The following is a 23,597-nucleotide window of genomic DNA, read 5'->3' as shown; positions in this document are numbered from 1 at the left end:
TTTTTAAATCGATTGATGCGTTCCCGAGATATTAAGGATCAAATTCCTGAAGCGGGAGTCCGATTAGCTCAGTCGTTACAGTGGTGGACATGTGCCCAGGCGACCTGGGTTCAAGCCCTGGGTGCCAACATTTTTTTTTCCTAATTTTTTTGGCGTTGATTAACAATTTAGTCTTAAAAGTGAAGGATTTTATCTCATTTACTGAAAAATCGGACGGAAGACCCACTCGTTGCTCGCAACGAGAACGATCTAGTTATTTCAATTTTTCTTTTAAAAAAGTAAATATAAACAATGAAATGCTATCTTTGATTAATCATTCGGCCTATGATGTCGGGATTTGTATTTTGTTTGCAATGTCGCTGCCTTCATACCTGCATCAACCTACAAACAAAGCATTTTGTTTAGATATGATGTAGTACAGAATTCAAAATGTGTTCTGACACCCATCGTGACATCCAAAACATTATTGTTCAAAAAGCAACTTGTATCATGTCAATCATTGGTCATTTGACACTCTATTATTTAAAATCCACCCAAATTAGCTCAGACTGAATTCGCGGCGTCACTTTCACTATACATGTAGTGGTGCGATGGAAGACGAAATGCACCGTGGCGATTTTCTGTGTTCGATTGTTTTCCCGGCGAACATCAATGACATTAAATTGTCTCTCAAGTCACAGTGGACAACAATACCCTCCACGCTCACTCTATATCATTTAATGTACTAGGAATTTAAGACACCTGAGAGACAAGAAAATTTATCATAAAAACTTTCTCTGCACTAAAATATTTACCGAATTCCTAAAAATACTCGAAGCAAGACTGAAGAAGCTGCTGCAAATGGGATAAGGCACAAAGGTACGATTTTTATAACCCATTGCATTCTCAGCTAACTTAATAAACAGTTTCTAAATTGAACTTTAGCAGTCTGTATGAGGAAGGAAATGAAAATACATGTAATACATATAAATGCATGAGAGTTAGCTTTCATTGGTTAATCTTTCAAAAAAAAAAATAGGTCAATCGCATGTTGATATAACGTTTTTAAGGTCATAACAAAAGATAAAAACGATAAAATGGCTGACTTCGATATTCTCAAACTGGACTATCCAGTATATGAAGGAATTGGTTTACCAAAGATGCGAAATTTTTTAGAAAACGCTGGACAAACAATACAAAATATCAAAGACTTAAAGCTCGGTCCAGATGCAGTTATTCTGGCTACGTTTCCTCGATCGGGTAAGTCGTATTAAAAGTGTAATCTTACATAACATTTTTTATGCTTAAATCCAGGAATAAGATTAGGTTCTATTTTCAAGTTATAATTTAATTTTAATGGATGGTTACTATATGTTTAATTGTATATTGATAAAGTATTTGTCGAGCAAAGTAACTGAATTGAAAATTATACCTTAGAGCACGACTTGTACACATTTTTGTTTAGATTGATTGATGTTTTATATTAAATGTGCTCATAAATCAAAAGTTAGTAACAGGTATAAGCATTTGTTTGTTACTGCAATTATTGTCATACAACGTGGCAATAACCTATACAGACATGAACTTCTCGGGTGTTGCTAAAACGCGGAACGGAAAACGGAACGGAAAGGAAAACAGAAAATCTTATCTAGTGATTTACTTATTTACTTGATAGATTTGTTAATCATGCTAAAAACGATATACTTTATGTAATTTTAAATTTTTTTTAAAAGATTAGCAATATTAGATTATTTATTCAAGAATAGCTATTTCCTCAAAATTAACAGTGCATGCATTGACTACTATCTTCTGTCCCTAAATATCCTTGATTCATGCACATTTTGCTGAATAACTTGATATTTATATATACCTTAGAGTTCAAGCGTTTTTCTTCATAGAGAATAACATATGCTCAGTATTCCTCTTTAAAACGTCCTCGCTAGCTCACCAGCTGGTTTTCAACAGACCCAGATTATAACGTTGAAAAATTGAGAAGTGTCTTCTTAGTGACTTTCAAATAGAGAAAAGATGTCAACATTTTCCCATTATAAATCTCCGTAAGAAATATGTTTTTGATTCTGTGAATTTTCCGACAAACAAATAATAACGCCTAAATTAAGTTTTGTTTTATATTTCCCGTTTCATCTATTTCAACTGCATTTTTTTTAATTTGTCTAAATGTACTGCATGAATATTTTGGGATCGACAGACTATGGTCCAAATTTATAATCGGAAAATCTAACCAGGCAACGTCTAGAGCTCTCTATTCGGATCATATGTATATACCTGCAGGAATGAACAACTGCTAAGTAATGCTAACGTAAACAAATTTGCATTGCTAAAAATACTAGTTTCACTAGGTACCGGGTATATTAACGTTAAATGTATTTTAATTTTGAATGTCGTCAGTCGTACGGGTTTTTTTCCCATCTCAATTATACTATATCGTCTGTTTGATTTAAGATCGTAAAGAACACCAAAAATTCAATGTTCAAAGTATATACAACATATTTGAAATATAAATATACTCAAAAAACACATGAAACGATTTCACTAACTGCGTACGTTACGCTGATATGCCAGCAATACCATATAAAAAAAATAAGTAAAATATTTATAGCTAATTTACTCGTTTAGTCATGTTAATATTTCACAATTCGTATACATTTGATTTTTTCCGTTTCGTACTCAACTAGAGCCAATTGAATACAATGCTTTATTTGATAGACATTCATAAAAATATCAATAAGACGGCCACATGTTGATAATCATTCATTAGATATGAATACATGATACTAAGTAAATCGTTTCTGGCCAGTCTATACCCTTTTAAAGCAATAAACGTGATATGATATTTTACGTTTCCGTTCCGTTCCGTTTTCCGTTCCGCGTTTTAGCAACACCCTGAAATTCTCGTGTTGTACAGTGTATATACACTCGAAAAAAAAATTTATAAGTGTTCACCAATTACAGTTGAAACAACGTTATTGTTGACAAAGGACACGCACGATTCTGTTACACAAACGATCACGCATGATACGCATGAAACGATTTCTAACTTACAGAATTTTCACAATACATGAACGATAACGATAAAAAAAACGAGTCTACACGATTTAAAACTCTTGACTGGTCCTCTGTCTCTATCGTACAAAAGAGACACATTGAAGCCAGGGATTCCTGGCTTGATTGACGCGCCCTCTATCGGTGCTGCTTTATACACAGTATGGGAAATAATCTTGTAATTACGCGATCTGCCGAGTCTATAACACCATACTCGGCCGATTTATGTTTCCTGTGTTGATTAGATATGTCAGTCTTAATAAACAAAACCATTTTACACCGATGTTTCAAGTTTTTTTTTACTCAATTAATAAATAATTTGCAATATAAGGGAACATGTGAACGTCCCAAAAATGAAAAAAGCAGTATGTGTGAAAATGTAGAGAATTTTGTGCGTATGAAATGTTTAATAATCCCGTGAAACAAAAATCTGATAAAAAGGAATGTTTGTTTTGTATGTGGAAATAAAAGTGACCGTTTTAGATTGATCGAATCTAAAGCAAATACTGATATTGTTATAAAAGAACTTTTTAAAACAGATAATGCATACTCTAAACGAAATTATTTACATACGAGTAAATGTTTATGCAATCTGATTTCCTTATGTAATGATTTAATTGCGCGAGAAACAGGTAAATTTGTTATCTTGTTCCGAAGAATTTTGATTTTACTCATGCCATATTATACGGTATTAATTAGTTGATTGAATTTTATTTATTCTTAATTTTAAAGCATCTAAATATATTTCAATTGTAATAAATGTTTATGCAATGTAATAGAGAGGAATGCCTATGTATTTTCATTTGAAAGAAAACTTGAATGGGCAAGATTGATCGCTTATTCAACGTGTCTCTCTTCATTGACGCTTATATGATCAAAAGTATATGTCAAGATACGATAGATGCTAAATATAGATAAAAAAATCATGCAAAACTAACTCGACCGATCAAAAGATTAAATGAGATGTTGAATTACTTACTATTTAACGACGAAAGGGATTCGATATTTCAAAAAAGATTAGCGCTGACAAGACGTTTGTTAATATTGTTCTACAAAAAGTTTTAAAATCACATTGTTGCGTTGCTTTAAAAACTATTTGACGTTGCTTTAGATTAAATCCTGGAATTCCGAAAAAAAGTATAGAACAAACAATCGCATAATCACGCACGGTAAAAAACGCAAACTAAATTTCTGATAAACGCACGATACGGCACGTTACACGAACGATCACCCATGGTGCAAAACTATTTGACTTGTGAACAATAACGTTGTTACCATTGTCTAATGTATTTACTTTGTGAAATAACATGTGATGCACATGTGATGTTCTTTTCGTCGGGATGACTGACTCCAACTGTATTTCAAGTACTTAAGAACGATGCATCGACCCCTGGTTGAATTTCTCTCGGAGCTTTAGGGTTATTTTAAGTTGTTGATGGAAATGGCTTTTTAATTAGGGAAAGAAAAATAATATCAAAATTACATTTTCCTCGGATCGCTCTATATTCAAAACATTGTCGAGGACAAAAGAAAACTTAAATTGAGTACAATTTGTGATAGAAACAATGCAGACAGCTTCAATGATATGTTTTTCAAATGATCGTTCGGCAACGTTAATTGTTTTCTTTTAAAACTGTCACCAAATACTTATATCAATCACGAAAAAGACAATCATACTATATGTTGTGACGTTTCGTCACGGGTAATTGATTTCAATCTATGTTCTTATTTTATCTGTGATATTAATGACAAGACATATCAGTCAAGAAATATTTGAAAATTTTACATTATATCATTGTGTAGTTTTCAAATTATTCTATTTATCAGGGTCAATACTTGGAAGTTTATAACTTAGAACTACAAAATAGTGGCATCGCACAAATAAAGTATTTTGAGCAAATTAAGGAATCTACAGTTATAAAATTTACATAAGGCGATGAATGTATGTATGTGCTCGTGTACAAAAGTAGATATATTTTTAGGATTTCCTCCCTCCTCCCCAGGAAAATACATCATTATGATACAACAATTTTCCGATAGACATTATTTATTCCTGAATATGTTTTGAAAAGGTTACTTTACATTGTATAATATGTATATATATTAAGATAATTTGAGACTGATATAATTGACATAATTGGACAAGCTTTATGGAGTCATTAATGAAATAACAGGAAAATTAAATAAAATATATTCTGCATTAAAAAAAAATCAGAATTTTTCCCATTTTTTTTAATATCATACATTGAGCTTTCTTTTTTATAATTAGATGATTTTCATAGTCACATTGCATATTGAGCATTGCAAATTTCAAAAAGATCTTAGACAATTGTTCATATAAATATAAAACACCTCTCTAAGCAATTCTAGTTTACTGTCCATCTTTCTCTACCTAGAGTATATACAACGTTCCGATAACATGTAAAATACTGACAAATTAGGAAAAATTGGTTCTGATAAATGTTATTGATTCCAAACTGAACCAAACAACTTTAAAGTCTACCTCAGATATAAAACAGTCAACTTTAGATTTAATATTCTATTATCTTATCAAAAATATATTTATCATTTAATTCACAGTCAGAATAAAACAAAAGATTTGATCTGGGGATAATCTATAAGATAAAAGTTTTTACATTGTAGGAACACACTGGGTGTACGAAATTGCTCATATGTTGCTTACAAAAAAGGCAGAGTATGCTACAAAGTCCAGAGAGGCTGTTTACTTGGAAGGGTTGCCAGACCTGGGCCCTCTACAGTCTTATAATCATATCGTCAGCACACACCTACCATTCCAGTGGTTACCACAACAGCACGTAGAGAGAGGTGGCAAAATCATTCATATCATTAGGAACCCGAAAGATGTTGCTGTTTCATTGTATAAATTTACGGACTCGTGCGACGGTATCCCTGAGAACACATTTGAAGAATTCTTATTTGAATATTTTTTAAAGAAAAGTGAGTTTTACATCAGTTGTGTAATGGAAAAGGTTTAAATATTGCAATAACTAGCTTTTAATGTGAATGAAAACGTATCCTACAATTCAAAGCTTAAAACGGGTGATTTTACAAAAGAGAAGATCAAGAGGAGGCTATAGAATACGTTTATACATTTAAACATTCAAACTATAAATTATTTTTTTTATCTAATATATCACCTCTTAATTTGATATAATTATAATAAAATGTATGAGGGCCCTTCAATATTAAAAATCTTCACGCATCCATCGATATAAGAGTTTTTTGTAAGAATTGTGGCATGTAAAATTTAGTTGGTATGTGTCGCTTTATTACATATTTTAATCTTGCTGGATTAGATTTTTTTAAATGTTTGTTTCTTTGCATATAATGTGTCTACTTTCTTTTGTTAAGAGGTAATGTTTGGCGGTTGGTTTAATTACAACAAGGCGTTCATCAGAGAATCGGAAGTGCGGAAAGACCAAATCATCATGTTGCAATACGAAAAACTGCAAAGAGTAAGTAATAAAACCAAAGGTACGGTTGGTTAGCAAACTGTGTATTAATAAAAGCAAAATTCATTTATTTCACAGTAAAGAAAAATTAGTAAAATATAAATGTATAGACATATTTCTAATTGTTCAATCCATTTCAATATATCTATATATGAATGAATATCAAATAATATACTCCTTAGGTAAAATCAAGCACATTCATGTATCATACTTTAAAATTCAAATTCATTTCTCACTTTTCCTTTTGAAAATTACAAAGTTAATCATAATGGATCGCATTCATCCAACTCTGCAAATACAAAACAATAAAATGTAAAATTAATTCAATAGAAACATAAAAACTTAAAGGTGCAATTCAAAATTTAAGAATTTTAAGTTCAGACGATCACCATTTTAAACAGAATACTATCTGGGAACTCAAACGATTGGCGAAGTTCTTAGACGTAAAAGATGCTGACCCATTGTTTCCAGAAATAGCAGAGAAGTGTGGCTTCGACAATCTTAAAGCAGCTGATGAAAGAGTGCGAAATGATTCCACTATGGCAGAAATCATAAAGTCTATGAATCTCAAGAAAATTCCTACCTTGTATAGAAAAGGTGAGCAGATAATAATGTATCTCCAAAGAGGGGGGGGGGGGGGAGGGGGGATTAGCGTGACATTGTTTTAATTGACGTCCATAATTTTTTGCTATTCAAAATGTTTCTTATATCAATCAATATCGAAAATAATATCTGCGTTTTATTATTTTTTTTGTTGTTAGTGTTTTAAATTGCAAAAACATCGTCGCAAAAATAATCAGATACTTAGTATGCTTTTAAGGTACTTCACTACACCGAGTCTTATACTTTTTAAGACACTACGTCACAAGATGGCGATTTAAATGTTTTGTTAAACTGTTTGTATCAATCGATTCAGATGTATATCGTCATAGCTCAGTGGTTAAAGTATCAGGCTTGTGAACTGCAGGTCATGAGTTCGAATCCACCCGGGCTTTTTGTTTATGTTTACCGAATGGAATTTTTGAAAACATCATTTTTTATCTAAAATTGCACATTTTTCGCCTATTTGACATATATACTTCTTATCCATCATGCTTTCTATCATAATCAATTAATTTCCTGCTGATTTGAGAAACTATTTCACGGTGTAATGAGGTACCTTAATGCCTTGATAAGGATGTACATGTTTATTATTATATAGTTATGTAGCATATTACTTTAATATTTAATGTTTTATGAAAATATGCAAAATATCAAATATTTCTTCTTAAGAAAGAGCCTAAACATTTACTGAAAGATATATAAATTTTGAAAAAGGTTTCCTGTAATGATTAAATAAAAAATGTGTATGTAAAACCCAATTTCAATTGAATTTTACGCAAATGAAGCAACTGAAGACTAAAGAAACACCAATTTATTTTCAGGTAAAGTTGGAGATTGGAAAAATTATTTCACTGTAGCAATGAACGAAACATTTGACAAGATATACGCAGATACCATGAAGAATGTTGCAATTGATATCGATTTTGTCTAGTGTTTAATCCGAAATGAATCATATAACATTTTGTATTGTATTAATCGATTATATCTAAAGTATTGGCTAAATATTTATGCATTACCTCTTAAGTGTGTATCTAAAGCTAAGGTAGTTATTAGTTTAATCTTGTAATTTAACTCCAGTGTTGATGTATACACTGTTTATAGATCAATAATACAGTCCTAAAATGTTTAGAAACCCGTTCTATTCTAGCTGAGCTGGGGAAATAGACATGTGTGCTTTATTAAGACTGAAACGAAATGTGGCGATAGGGAACAGTGCTCTTATTCAAAAGTCCAAAAGAAAAATACAAAACAGGAGCAGAATACACATGGGTCTCTACAAAAACTTGAGGGAGAATCAGGCGCCATGGATAAGCGAGCAACGTCACATCCGCCGTGTGCTCTTTGTGGTAATCGGAAAAGGCTTTGCATGATTCCTAAATTTAGATATAACGCCAAATCATTTCCACTTTGAATTTAAAGGGGCTGGTCACGATTTTGGTCACTTTTATTATTTACAATGCGTTTAGAAGACATTTCTAATGATCCAATAAAATTTGAGAGTCAGTTGAAGAGTTATAAGCAAGATACAGGGCTCACAATTCTTTGTCATGTAAACAAGGCCCGTGCCCTGTATTGTTTACCAAGGTTCAATATTCCAGTAAAAGATCTTTCTCTAGCCAATTTGTTAATCTTCTTATTCATTTTAAGCATGAATAAACTGTTTCTAACATAACACATTTGTTTTAGGTCTAAAACTGAAATTTTTACTTCAACATTCAAAATGTAAACAAATGCTTTGTTTACATAGCAAAGAAGTGTAGGCTCTGTAACTCCCTTATAACTCAACAATAGACACTCAAATTTTTGTTGATTATTGAAAATACCTTACTTGAGCATTGTAAACATTAAAATTTGAAAAACAAACAACAAATTTTTGATCAAAATTGTGACCATGCCCCTTTAATGATGTACGATAATTTATTTAAAAAAAACAATAATACATGTCATTTTTAAGCTCACCGAAGTTTTCTTATTCATGTACTGGGAAATTCACTGAAAAATATGTTTATTTTAACAATCTAAAAATAAAAGAACTTCTTGATATCAATGTTTGCACTTAACTTTTTCCGCTACATCATTTTAATGTTCTAATTTGTGCATTTGACAAAAATACCTTAAAGAGAGCTAAATAGTTGCCGCTTTTTAAATGTTATACTCATACTTTAGACAAAAAGGTATGTGAAAAAAATTAGAGAAATGTATTTATCTTTTAGCTTTATCTCCCCCTTAATAAATAGAGTTATGGCAAAATATCATATTTAAAAGTTTAAAGCATATCTGATGGGTAAAAGGTTGACACCAGCTTCCTTTAATACTGTTTAAAATAAAATTGTACACTTCTATCACATCAGCGAATTCGAGGCTTTACCAGAACTTAATATTTAGGTGGAATCGATTGAAATATTTGCAATGTATTGTATGTACCATATAGATTTCGCCCTAAAAGCTATATGTTATAGATGATCAACGTCACACAATTGATTAGATTCAAAGTATTAATCAGCAGTAAAGAACCAATGTCACCACAAAAATAAACATTTGATAGAAGGTACACCATTCGTGTTTTAAATCATGCTTACTCGTTTATCACTGATATGAAATGGATTCAGGAAAAAATGTCAGAAAAAATAGATTGTAATTAAATTATGCTGTTGATTGAATTGGAATTGCCAAGATATACAAGCGAAAAAATGCAAGATTATTTTTTAATCAATATGATATGTTAAATCAATTACAGGTCTCAGCGGATCTCAAGTATTGGCTTTCCAAACATTCCACTCCCGACAACATCGATTAGGTTAAATCCATATTTAACTTCATCTACATATCCAAATTCTAAAAATAAAAATTCCAACAATAAATATACAAGAAAGGAAACAAGAGCACAAATTCGAGCCCATTTAATTGCAGCCCTTTTAAAATCGTATATATTATCAATTCTTATTTTATTTTTAAAATAAAATTAGCATTTTTCTCGACGTAAGATATAATAATTGAGGTATATCGACAACGTTTTATGTACTAACAATTGTTACTTCAATACTTACGTCTACCATCATCTAACACAGATAGGCAACTCCGCCATTAGCGTGGTTTGTTGTTGGAAAATATTACGGGACCAACCAAACATTGAGAACTACATAAAAGTAAACTGAGATAATGATCTTAAACAAAAAATATATTGTTTTTACGAAAAATGGCATAGGTTTTAGACATTTTGAAACAAAAAATTGAAAAATAAGTTAAATATATAGAAAATATATTGACCAGCTATAAAACATCGGCAAACTTTCGGATGATGGGTAGCCAACTGCCTCCGTAAACTCCTCTTTTTATGTTGTTTACTAGATATGAACTCACAAAAATATAATATTTTGAATGTTTTGGTAATAGGTTTTAGCTGTTTATGTTTTGATATAATTGTTTATTAGAAAGACACACTGATTTAAACTGGAAATACTTGACAATAGGGACAGCAAGTTACCAATCAGTTGCCAATCTCTGTTATTTATGTCTCTGCTTCTATTCGATATATCCATGTAAACTTGTTCTAAAAGATACCACAGTCTGCGTCATTTGTTTCATATTTGGATATTTTACTGGAAAGGGACATTGATTGTATCCTTAAAACAAAACTTTACGATAATCGTGATGACTTCAATTTTTCAAAAGTCAACTTTCCTTGTTTATGTAACTATATACTTCTACACCTGAATATTGAGTTTTTGTCTCTCAATTAATTCGATACACAAGGACATGCTCTTTGCATTAACAGTTTCTAAGGCAAGACAGGCTACTGACCACCAAGTTGATAAAACAGGATACATGTACAACAACCTTCTAAAAAAAACAATCGTCCACTGAATGACGTTTTTCATACTTATTATTAGACCATAATTAATCACTTAATTGTCTACGGATCTTTTCGTTTTCCCGATTACACCAAAAAGCACATGTCGTGTATGACCGGTCAGCAAGGGATGCCCACTCTTCCCTTGCACCTGGTCCTACATCCAATTTTTTTTTAGAGATCCGTGTTTGTTCTGCTCTTGTTTTGTATTTTTCTCTTGAACTTTTGATTTTGTATATATTTGTTTTTCTATTTGTCAGATCTCTATATTTAAAAGGAAACAGTATATTTTTCTTGGAATTTTTTGAAGAAACGACCACTGAACACTAATAAAAAAAATTAAACGATAATATTTTATAAATTTCTAGACTGTAGTATGTCAAAATATATAAAGTAACTAGATACGATCTCGTTACGAGTAGATCTTCCGTTCAATTTTTACGATTAAATATCAATGAATTTCAGAATTCCTCCTCAACCACTCCCTTTCAGATAATGTATACAATTGTCATTATCCTTTAAAATGCTTAACAAAGAGTTTTGCTTTTTCACATACAGCACATTAAAAATTTAAGATTTTAGTTTCCTAAAATCCCTAATTACGTCATCAATGGGTTTGGAAATGAGTTTTACAAACTGATATTGTTACGATCAAAAACTTTGTTTCTATAATGCATTAAAAAACTTGATCGTTTTTAAGGTATGTGCAATAGACTTTACGAGTGTCTTGACCTTTAATTTAAGGGGCCAGCCATTATTTCTTGAGTTCATTTGAAAGGTCTTCCATATAATAACATTGTTTGTTCTTACACCTATCTAAAATTGTTGATCATTTTTGAGATACAAATGATTGAATATTTTAGGGGCCAGCCCTCTAGATCGTTAATGGGCACAGGCATTGGTGTTTTAATTAATGGAATCGTTTACAATGCTTAACAAAATATGTCTCCTTCTCTAGATATATTGCATCCAAGTTTATGTATTTTGGTCCCTAAAAATCCCTAATTACGTAATAAATGGGCGTGGCAATGATTTTACCTGCTAAATATTGTAACGATCAACAACTTTGCTTTTTTAATGCATTACAAAATCTTTATCGTTTTAAAGTTATTTGTAAAAGAGTTTACGAGTGTCTTGGCCCCTAATTAAAGGAGCCAGTCCCTATTTCTTAATTTTGTTGGAAGGAACTTTTGATTCTCTACCTCTTTTATAATATATGTCTTTACAAAATATCAACTCATAAAAAGATACAGATCAAAACGTATGAAAATTTTGATTCGAAATTCGTACCCAATTTAACTACATTCTGCACACCTTCGAACTATAGTCTACCTATCCTGAAAATTTCATATTCATATCTCTATTAGTCTTTGGGATTATATCTGCACAAAATTGGTCGTAAAAACTTACAATATCGGCCGTAAATCGGAACCGGAAGTGACGATCTCAAAATTTCAAAAAAATTCTAGATTTATGACCTCTGTGTTGCAACCACTATTGAAATTTATCTCAATAGTGGTTTTATTTCAAAAGTGGTTGCAACACCTCTGGCAATCATCTGTGAAAAAATGGTCGATATCGGCCGAAAAGTTTTCGAGATATCGCGTGCACAAAATTTGTGGAAAAGAAAATAAGAAGAAGAAGAAGAAGAAGAAGAAGAAGAAGAAGAAGAAGAAGAAGAAGATGAAGAAGAAGAAGAAGAAGAAGAAGAAGAAGAAGAAGAAGAAACAGTACGAAAAAAATAAGGTCCGTTGGAAACGGAAGACTTTAAATAAGGCAATAAAAGTTTGAATTATAACAACTGAGGATTCTATTACGAAAGCCTATAGTTACCTATGCTTGTTGTGTTATAACTCATTCACTGTCTTACCTTTTTTAAATGTCTTATCAATATTGAAAGTATAATGACCTCTTCGTCATGCAATGCATGCGTGTAATTGGGTTCTGAAGTTATTTATTTATTCATAACACAACTCGTATGAATCATCAAAAAATGATTTTATTGGTATTATTAACATCTTTCTTACGATTTCTCAACGATTTATACAACCAATTTCTTACTTGTTATTGAAAGTCTAAAAAATTATTTTGTTAAAAAGCCATTCTGATTGCACAAGTACTCTGAAGTTGACATTAAAAGGAAGCTGTAATTTTAGATAGACACCATCTATGTAGCTTTTGGAGACCAGGTCTTCCAACAATCAGTAGGAATTTCCATGGGCACAAATTGTGCTCCTCGTTTGGCTGACTTATTTTTATATTCATAAGAAACAGACACTATTCAAAAGCTTGTGCAAGAAAATAATAAAACACTCACTGTGACCATATCCTGACATTTAAATATTTTAATCATTTTTTATTTATTAACAACAGTTACTTTCACTCTAATACTAAATTTGTATATCCCAGTAAACTTGAAATGAAAAGATACCGCATATTGTGAGACATTAAGATATTTAAGACGTTAGCGGTAACCTAATAAAAAAAACCTATAAAATCAACAGAATGATTTTCATCTTTTCTTTCATCATCAATTTCCCTTACTTACGAAGCAATACAATATCATCACCTGCTTATGGGGTTTATGTCTCTCAGCATATTCGTTATGCAAGAGCATGCTCTACATGTGAACAATTTCTTAAACGAGGTAAACTGCTATTTAACAAGTTGTTGAAACAAGAATATCAAGAATTCAAGAATCTCGATTAAAATCATCTTTACGGAAGTTCTACGGTCGATATAATGACCTTGTCAGCAAGTACAATGTTTTATTAAGACACATGCTGACTGACATTTTTCATAATTGTTAAACGATTCTTTATACATCCGACTGACTATGGTTTCTCCCATTTCTATGATATTGAATATAAGCGCACGGCGGGTGCGACCGATCGGCAGGGGATGCTCCTCCTAGGCACATGATCCCACCTCCTGTGTTTGCTCAAGGTTTTTATTTTGACCACCACTAACAAACCAAGTCATCAACGTTTTATATTTTCCCTATTATGACATTTACCTCGATCATAACATGTCCAATTGTGACAATGAGCCAGGCGGGTGCAATCGGCCAACAGGGAATGCTTATACTCTTCCTCGGCGCCTGATCCCACCTCTATCTTTTTAGAGGTTCGTGTTGCTCTGCTTTATTACATGTATATTTATGAATATTCAATGTGTTTACGTTGTTTTAAAATGATATAAATTTTTATAATTATAATGTCTATAAAAAGTTTGATAGTTTTGCAAAAATTTAATAGCAAAACTTTCATTTTTATTTATATATTATTAAATTATTTCACAGAACCAAATTTGTTCAACCTTTTGTCAGAACATTTCATGCATTAAACTTAATCAGAAAATTTCAACGAATGTTCCTGAAACAAAAAAAAAAGAAATTGATTTAAAAGTGGAATTTGAGACTGGAAGAACTAATTAAAAGTAGCCATGAGTGAAACATTTGACAAGATTAATGCAGACAAAATGAAAAATATTGAATTTGAAATCGAGTTTGACTGATGTTAAATTCATAAGCAGATTATTTGCATCCATAACGTTAAAAACACACAATCGCTTATCATATCAATAATAAAAAATCATTTATGAATTATATTAACTGTTGTAATGCTTTAATATAGAGATTTAAACAATTATTTTATTTTCATTAAAATTGTTATGTACAAATTAATTCTATGAAGTAAAGATATGTTTAATATTGATCGATTGCGAATCCGTTTATATATTTTACCACCCCATAACAACAGAAAACTTTTTGGAAATTACTCCATGAGGCAAAAAAGTACAACCTGGATATTTAGTACATCAGGCTGAACTTTTTTACATCATCATTGTTTTTCAGATTCTCACAAGTCTACAAGAAAAGGCCCATGGGCCACATCGCTTACCTGACGAACAATAGGTATGATAAAATCAGCTTAATGGAGTCATAATACAAACTATTCGGACAATGTACAATGATACATAGATCCTGTATAAATAAAGTTTATTTCCCACTGGATATTCTTATGTTTATAATCATTAGTCCCTTTTCTAAAATGATGATTTTATAGTCATATCACATGTTGAGTATTGCAGTTCTCAAAAAGATCCTGAACAATTGTTTATATATGGGATATAAACCTACATCAAACTCTGAACCTTCTGTGAGGCCGAAGAATTGTCATGGGGCCAAAGTCTTAACAATTATAAATAATTCTGAGAAGAAGATTTTTAAAGACTTACTCTACATATTCCTATGTAAAACTTTGATCCCCCCCCCATTGTGGCCCCACTCTACTCCAGGAGGTGTCATTATTTTCACAATTTTGAAAGTACATTACCTTAGGACGCTTCCACACAAATTTCTGCTTTTCTGGCTGATTAGTTTCTGAGAAGAAGATTTTTAAAGATTGACTCTATAAATTCCTATGTAAAACTTCGACACTCCCCCCCCCCCCTATTGTGGCCCCACCCTACCCTAGGGATCATGATTTACACAACTGTGAATCTACACCACCTGGGGAAGCTTCCACACGAATTTCAGCTTTCCTGGCTGATTAGTGTTTTAGTAAAAGATTTTTAAAGATTTACTCTATATATTCCTATGTAAAACTTTGATCCCCCATTGTGGCCCCACCCTATCCCTTGGGGATCAAGATTTTCACAACTTAGAATCAACAATACATGAGGACGCTCCCACACAAGTTTCAGCTTTCCTTGCTGATTAGTTTATGACAAGAAGATTTTTAAAGATTTACCTTATATAATCCTATGTTAAACTTTGACCCCCCATTGTGGCCCCAACCTACCCCAAAGGGTCATGATTTTCACAACTTTGAATATACACTACCTGATGATGCTTTTTCACAAATTTCAGCTTTCCTGGCTGTTTAGTTTCTAAGAAGATGATTTTTAAAGATTTTCTCTATATAGTCCTATGTAGAACTTCGACACCCCCATTGGGGCCTACCTGAGGATTCTTCCACACAGGTTTCAGCTTTCCTGACTGATTTGTTTCTGAGAAGAAGATTTTCAAATATTTACCCTATATATTTCTGTGGTAGAGTCAAGTATATGGCATTCCTACTAGCTCTAGCTAGTGGGTTAGCCTTTTAGCTCGATCGGTAGAGTGCTGGACTGCCGTGCCAGAGGACCCGGGTTCAAACCCCAGCAGAGGCAATAAGTGTATCTCTTACATTTGGCGCCCACGTTGGGACCTGGGTATTCTTTGGCGGGTGAAAGAGATTGTCTCTAGCACTTCGCCCCATAGGTGCTGGCACTCCAGGAGAGTCGGGACGCCTCTTTCCTTAGAGGGGGACAAGTGGCAGAGTCAAGTATATGGCATTCCTACTAGCTCTAGCTAGTGGGTTAACCCTTTAGCTCGATCGGTAGAGTGCTGGACTGGCGTGCCAGAAGACCCGGGTTCAAACCCCAGCAGAGGCAATAAGTGTCTTTGTTACATTTCTATGCAAAACATTGACCCTCCATTGTGGCCCCACCCTATCGCCTGGCGATCATGATTTTCACAACTTTGATTCTACACTACCTGAGGATGCTTCCACACAAGTTTCAGCTTTCCTGGCTGATGAGTTTTTTAGAAGAAGATTTTTTAAGATATTCTTTTGTAAAACTTTGACCCCCCGATTGTGACCCCACCCTACCCCCATGGCTCATGATTTCCATAATTTTGAATGTACCATATCTTAGGATGCTTCTACACAATTTTCAGCTTTCCTTGCCCATGAGTTAATGAGAAGAAGATTTCTATAGATTTACTTTATATATTCATATGTAAAACGTCGATCCCCCCCCATTGTGGCCCCACCCTACCCCTGGGGATCATGATTTACACAACTTTGATTCTACACTACCTGAGGATGCTTCCACACAAGTTTCAGCTTTCCCAGTCTAATGGTTTTTTAGAAGATTTTTTATAATTTTCTCAAAATTTTCAATAATTTCTAATTACCTCCCTTTGAAAAAGGGCATGGTCCTTAATTTTCACAACTTTGAATACCCTTTGCCTAAGAATGATTTGTGCCAAGTTTGGTTGAATTGAGCCCAGTAGTTCTTGAGAAGATGTTGCAAAATGTGAAAAGTTTACAGACAGACAGACGGACAGACAGACGACAGACTAAATGTGATCAGAAAAGCTCACTTGATCTTGCAGCTCAGGTGAGCTAAAACGAAATCAATATGTATATATATTTAATTATTCATGCGTAGACAAAGCGTTCAACAATATCTAATTGTGATTTGGTTGTCGACTGCTAAATGAAATTTTCTTTAAAATATTTTGTACATTGATAATCACGGTAATAACAACTTTACACAATGGTGAAAGCCAATATGGATTGATTTACCCTTTTTTCTAAATTATAAATATATATATATATATATAGAGAGAGAGAGAGAGAGAGAGAGAGAGAGAGAGAGAGAGAGAGAGAGAGAGAGAGAGAGAGAGATAGATTCATGTATAAGTTAAGAAGTTAACTTACCTGACGCAAAAACTTTTTATGATCTGTAGTTGTTCGACGATCGTCTATCTCTTTTTCCTTTTAAGCAAAACTGGGCCAAATTTAACTTAACATGGGATAGAATATCCTTATGGATAGGGAAAAATGTTTACAATAAAGAAAAATAGGATATTTTTTTTAGGTGAAGTTTATGACTAGAATGCATGAAATTCCTTAATCTGCTTTTTAACAACCACCGCACCAGATAAGTCCAAAACTCAATCCAAAACATCTACATATATGTATAGTGTAGATGCTATGTTGTTTAAAGTTTGACTCCTGGGACAATACTTGCGCAACGGAGGGGTACAAAGTGCAATTAAGGATTACAAAAACTAAAATCTTCTGGTATGAAATGGTATGATTTGATGAATTTCTGTGTTAGAATCCTGATATATGAAACATTTTAAAATTATTCCAATTGAAATCCACTGACGAATAATGGAGCCCCAAAAGGGATACAAAATTCAACATTGAAATATATAGGAAAAATAGCCTCTCTGATCGCAATGCTACATTGTTTCATACTACTATGCAACCGCTTTAAATGTATACGAATATATTGAATATGTTTGGTCAAAGTCTAACTTAAAGATAAAATCATCATCTGAATACCGTGGAATCATTACAATTCGTGGTGGCTCAATTTTTGTGGTATTTGTGGGTAGCCCTCCCCCACTAATTTTAATCCTCAACGAATACAATTAAAGAAAGAGATATGGGACAGTAACCGTTCCACGAAATTAATCCCCAAGAATGACAAAAAAATTAACAGTCCACGAAAATTGGCCCCCGTGAATTAAAATGATTCCACAGTTAAACGGTGACGTTATAGAGCCAAACTAATGATCCCAAGTCTCATCTAAAACAAACAACCTATTGAGCTACTCAGATATTCAAAATTTACTCGAAAATTGTTGCTCTCCTATGAAATTATCTTTTTTTTATTTCAAAAAGATACCTGTTTTAAGTTTAGTCGTTATACAATAAATGAATCCAAAGAAATGATAAAATATCCAAACGATTTAATTCTGCCTTTGCATCCATTAGAACTCACAATACATATCTGCATATGCTTTAAATGTTGACATAACACAATAAAGGACATGTATCTAAGGAAATACGAAACAAATTTGTTCCCCTACACGTCTCCGTATTTATATGAATAAGTAGGTAAAAAAAAAGATTATTTCAGACAAACTCGCCACGTCAAAATTAGTGTTGTGTTATGTACAGCATTGCGTAAAATAGAAAAATGGATGGCATAGATGTTTACGAACTGGACTATCCAACTTATGAAGGAGTCAGGTTAGCCAAAGTTGAACCACTTCTTAGAGATGCTGGAAAAGTGATAAATGATATTCAAGATTTAAAGCTTGGTCCGGAAGCAGTTATTCTGGCTACGTTTCCTAGATCAGGTAAGCCAAATTTAATTACATGTCCACTCTACTCTAAGGTGGCTGGATTGTCGATATATTAACCTTCCGATCGGCCTAGAATTTTAAGATATGATTTGTTCAGCTATTAATTATTTTTAAAACGAAAGAAATCTACCTAATAAACCCTTTAAATTTGGGTAATTTCTATATGTTTATATATAGTTTTTGTTCTAAAGGAGATATTTTAAATTATACATATACTGATAAATATCTGAAGTGTTAGGAAGGCTTAATGGTCGTGGCCATTTTTAGACTGTTATACCGATAACCATCTGAAGTGTTAGGAAGGCTCAATGGTCGTGGCCATTTTTAGACTGTCTAGACAGTCTAAAAATTTAAACACAACAAGCAATTGTGATATGGGATAGTATTTCATGTACGTTTCATGTGTTATGAAATCCAAGTGATGTCATATAATTTTAAAACATATGCAACATATTGATATAAAGTAGCAACTCTTGAAGCGTGTTAGGCTTCAATAATCAAGTAATGTATATTAAAATTGTATTAAATTGATCGAATTTTGTCGTGGTGTTCAAATCCAATTTAGACCGAAGAGCTTGATGATAGATTTAATTACTCCGACAATATCTGATTACTACATAATACTTAGAGATGATTTCTAAGAACATATATTTATATATTTTCAACAAACGTTCGATTTAATATTAAAATGGTCATTAATAAAATAAACTATACATTAAAAAATCGAGTTCGTAGTGTTATCACAGACAAAGGCAATGTAAATGTAAATATTTTTCAATGCACATTACAGAACCGCTGACGGTACTAAACAAATTAATTTCAAATTACACAATACATTTCAACATACACATATAAAGTCACCTTAACTCAAAGTCAGGGGTTTTTTTACAAAAAAAAAATTGAGTCAATATTTATTTAACAATGAAAAAAATCAATATTATACTAGTATTTTTTCAAATTAAAACTTTTTTATTTGGGAAAATTATATGTTACACAAATGTGGATTTGTATCCGGAACAGCAGATATTTGGTTAATTTTTTTCTCTTCTTCTGCTTTAAAAACTGTGCTAATATATATTACAAAAAATTCGGGTGTTTTGCAATTTTCAGTTTTAAGAAACTTAAAACATATGTCTTCCTTTTCATTCTTTTTCTTCTTTATCTTAACTTTGTCCGGGTCGGACTTTAAGACTTCAAACTTGATATGATACTGAGAAGGAAACCACGTCTCTTAAATGTTTAGATAATAAATATAATATTTTATTTAAAATATTTAACTTGTCCTATTTTTTATCTCAAAGTCAATTGTTTAATGAAAATATTGTCTGGACCATTTATAAAAAAAAGTTTTTGGGTCACTAATCTACTTCTCTTCCAATTCAAAGAAGTTTAAGCACTTGAAATTGAGTACAACATTTTCATTTATTAATATAGATTGTGACAGTCAAATTTATAACAAATATATTTCAAAAGGCTTTTTTAAAAAGCCCTATTAGATTCAAAGCTTTAACATTGTAGGAACACACTGGGTGTACGAAATTACTCATATGTTGCTTACGAGGAATGCAAACTACAATACAGTTTCTAGAGAGGCCACTTTCTTGGAAGGGTTGCCAGACCTGGGCCCTCTACAGTTTTATAATCATATCGTCAGCACACACCTTCAATTCAAGTGGCTACCACAACAGCACGTAGAGAGAGGTGGCAAAATCATATACGTCATACGAAATCCTAAAGATGTTGCGGTTTCGTTCTTTGAAGTGCTGCGCTCCTGTGGTTTTTTGCGAGAAGAAACATTTGAATATTTTTTATCTGATTTTTTTTTGGGGAAAAGTGAGTATTTATCAATCAATCGTTTTAACGACTCTCTCTCTCTCTCTCTCTCTCTCTCTCTCTCTCTCTCTCTCTCTATGAGCGCAGAATAGTTCTGTCTTTACACTATAATATCGTAGTGCTATTTGCTATATGATGAGAAAAATCTACAGGAAATGCCACGATCGATTATTATTTAAATAATCTTGATTGAAACCAAAATAAAATGAGTCAATTCTTTGGATGCTTTCCTATCATCTTAAGAATTAATTTAAGTATTTCTTTAACCTTGAGGGGAAAATAGGAATAAAATGTATTGAGAAAAAAATAAGTACAATTTTTACAGTTTTTTATGTGCTATAATGTTATCAAAGATCAAACTCTTTTTATAAGAATTTAGAAGATTCTGATTAAAAAAAACACGTTCAAAAAAGAATTTATTCATGAGTTTAAAAGTTTTTCATCACCATAAACTTTTTAACATATATTTGATTGCTACGTATTCAAAACTAGAGCCATTTACCCAAGGTGATTAAGGAATTTTATTACGCGACTAAAGAAGTAACTAGTTATTTCCAGAAAGCTTTTAACGACGGTTAATTGTTTAATGCTAATTCGGGACTTTGTCATCATATAATATGATTTTCTTGATATTTAGGGACAATTTATGGGGGTTGGTTTCAATACAACCAAGCCTTCATTAGAGAGGCAAAGGCACGAAAAGACCAAATCATCATGCTGCAATACGAAACATTGAAAAACGTAAGTGTGTTACTGTTGGCAAGAACAGAATTTTACGTTCTTTTTATACTAAATTCTAAGGAAAAATTAGATATTAATATGTTTTTAGAATTTCCGTCCTAATTGATTTGATTTAAAAGATATTAATAACTTTGCATTGTTTGATATTCACAAAGCTTAATTTTGTAACTCTGTTGCTTAGCTAAAATTTGAACTCCAGTCAAATATGATTGAAAATCACAAAATTTAGAAGCAAACCATTGTATAATATGCAAATTTAAATTCAGCAAAAAAACAAACAACAGCAACAAAACATTAGCTTTGTTCACATGACAACTTACAGAGCTTTGTGTTTTACCGCTGACATTTAAATCTTAGTTAAGGTAATGGTCCATACCCCACTAGATAAATAAAATGCGTACAGAATTTTTTCATATTTTTCAAACATGTATCTGAGGATATCTTCTCATCAAATTTTACCCTGTTGGGTGGTCCATCGGTATTATAAGAGCTAGGGTCGTTGCTAAAAATAGAACCGATTGCAGAAAATGGCGCTTTTTCATACATAGAGAATATAAGCCTAAGCCTGAAATTTGAATTTCACAAAATCATTTTTTGACTTATATCCTATGTAAAATAATCGAATTATTCTTTCAAATCATTATGTTACACTTGCTTATTTATCAAAAAAAGATAAATCCGCATACAAATGAGATAAAATGAAATAAATTTTCAAAGAGAATTTAAGCTCTTATAATTTTATTTACGTACAGAATTCTCTAAAATTTTGATATTATTTAAACCTTAACGCCCTTAATCAACTGGAAATAAATTTACCCAAGGGACCGGCCTTTTCAGGATCACAATGGGCGTATTTTGGGTAAAAATCATTAAAATATATATTTTGAAAAAAGATCCGTAAAATTTAAATTGTGCATAGGTTTATTATTTCATCATTCTAAAAAAATATGTTAAAATTATTGTTAATTAGAAAACATGATTTAAACAAACTGTTGATTAATCTGTATTATTTAAACCGCAAAAGATTGTATCTTTGGATATCGGTAAGTATTATGGATCGAGATCGGTATTTAGAAATTGCAGTCACACGCGTGGATAATGCTATCTACCTGATATGCCTTTACGACAGAACCTCTATTCAACCTTTTTTTAATGGTTTTAAAGACTGTTCTTAAAATGAAATAACTTTTCTTCAGCGCATGATTTTAATTCTAAAAACATTTTTTGTTGTTGAAAATATATCTATGCTCGTTGCTAAGCGAATATAGGATAAAGATGAAATAAGTCAAATTATTTCCCCTTGTGTATTTATCTCCCTTATTTATGCACTGGAATATATATAGATCTCGGTCAGGATTTCATTTTGGATGTTTATGGACTTTCAGGGATTAATGTTCAAAGAATTGGATTAAGTTCAGCCTTGTAATGAATTGATGTTTATGCAGGACAAAAGTAAGCGGTCTATATTTTCAAAACGAGTACTCAATCGACACAACCCAGTCAAATTTTCATTTCGCTGAGTAATAGGCTAATTGATTGCAGTTTTCAGGATTTTTAATAGATTTGTTTTGAATTAATTTCTAGATCAGCTTGATTTTTTTGTTTTGAAACACATGTACACCGTAGCGTTAGGTTTCGATTAGATCGGGCACGGAAAAAACGTAATAACGCGTGAATTACGTCAGACGTTGTTTTGTGACGTATGGATAATTACCTTAAGCAGGTAAAAGCTAAAAGTAAAAACATAGAAAATGTGAAGAATTTTGTCATGTTTTACTCAAATGTACACATACATACATATTGAAAAGAACATTTCAAATAGAACACACTAAAGGAACTAAAACGATTAGCGGAGTTCTTAGAAGTGAAAATAGCTGACCGATTATTGAAAGAAATAGCAGAGAAGTGTCAATTTGACAACTTAAAGACAGCTGATAAAAGCGTGCGAAATGATGAAGCATTGTCCAAGATCATGCGAGCTGTGAGTCTTAATGAACATCCTACCATTTATAGGAAAGGTAACTAAGAATACTTTAATAAATGTGTAAGGTTAGTTTGAAAATTTATTCTACAGCTTACTTATTTGTTTAATTTCAAATATATAAAACCTTTATAATAG

At 32.0% G+C, this 23,597-nt stretch overlaps 2 protein-coding genes across 6 annotated transcripts in view; both read left to right on the top strand.

The window, feature by feature from the left end:
- The first annotated feature begins 1,031 nt into the window (after positions 1–1,031).
- LOC128182373 (sulfotransferase 1E1-like) lies at positions 1,032–12,250 on the top strand. Of its 4 annotated transcripts, none has more exons than XM_052850979.1 (5): positions 1,032–1,239; positions 5,686–5,868; positions 6,415–6,518; positions 6,917–7,112; positions 7,940–12,250. In XM_052850979.1, exons 1-5 carry the CDS (start codon positions 1,077–1,079, stop codon positions 8,047–8,049), a joined length of 756 nt encoding a protein of 251 aa, XP_052706939.1. In that variant the 5' UTR covers positions 1,032–1,076; the 3' UTR covers positions 8,050–12,250. The 4 variants fall into 4 exon arrangements, with proteins under 4 accessions (XP_052706939.1, XP_052706937.1, XP_052706935.1 ...); XM_052850977.1 differs by having other exon boundaries at positions 5,686–5,946; XM_052850975.1 differs by having other exon boundaries at positions 5,686–6,000.
- A 6,377-nt stretch (positions 12,251–18,627) lies between these two features.
- Positions 18,628–23,597, top strand: part of LOC128179979 (sulfotransferase 1E1-like) — a 36,173-nt gene continuing 31,203 nt past the window's right edge. Inside the window, exons 1-4 of one of the 2 annotated variants that reach the window (XM_052847709.1) lie at positions 18,628–18,898; positions 20,423–20,737; positions 21,375–21,478; positions 23,301–23,496. In XM_052847709.1, coding sequence (XP_052703669.1) covers positions 18,736–18,898; positions 20,423–20,737; positions 21,375–21,478; positions 23,301–23,496 — 778 coding nt within the window. In that variant the 5' untranslated portion in view covers positions 18,628–18,735. The remainder of the gene's footprint in view (positions 18,899–20,422; positions 20,738–21,374; positions 21,479–23,300; positions 23,497–23,597) is intronic. The other variant, XM_052847708.1, reaches the window with a different exon arrangement.

Source organism: Crassostrea angulata, chromosome 4 (genome assembly GCF_025612915.1).
Source record: "Crassostrea angulata isolate pt1a10 chromosome 4, ASM2561291v2, whole genome shotgun sequence".
In the NCBI taxonomy this organism is placed as follows: Eukaryota; Metazoa; Mollusca; class Bivalvia; order Ostreida; family Ostreidae; genus Magallana; species Magallana angulata.
This window is presented reverse-complemented; position numbering and strand designations above follow the sequence as displayed.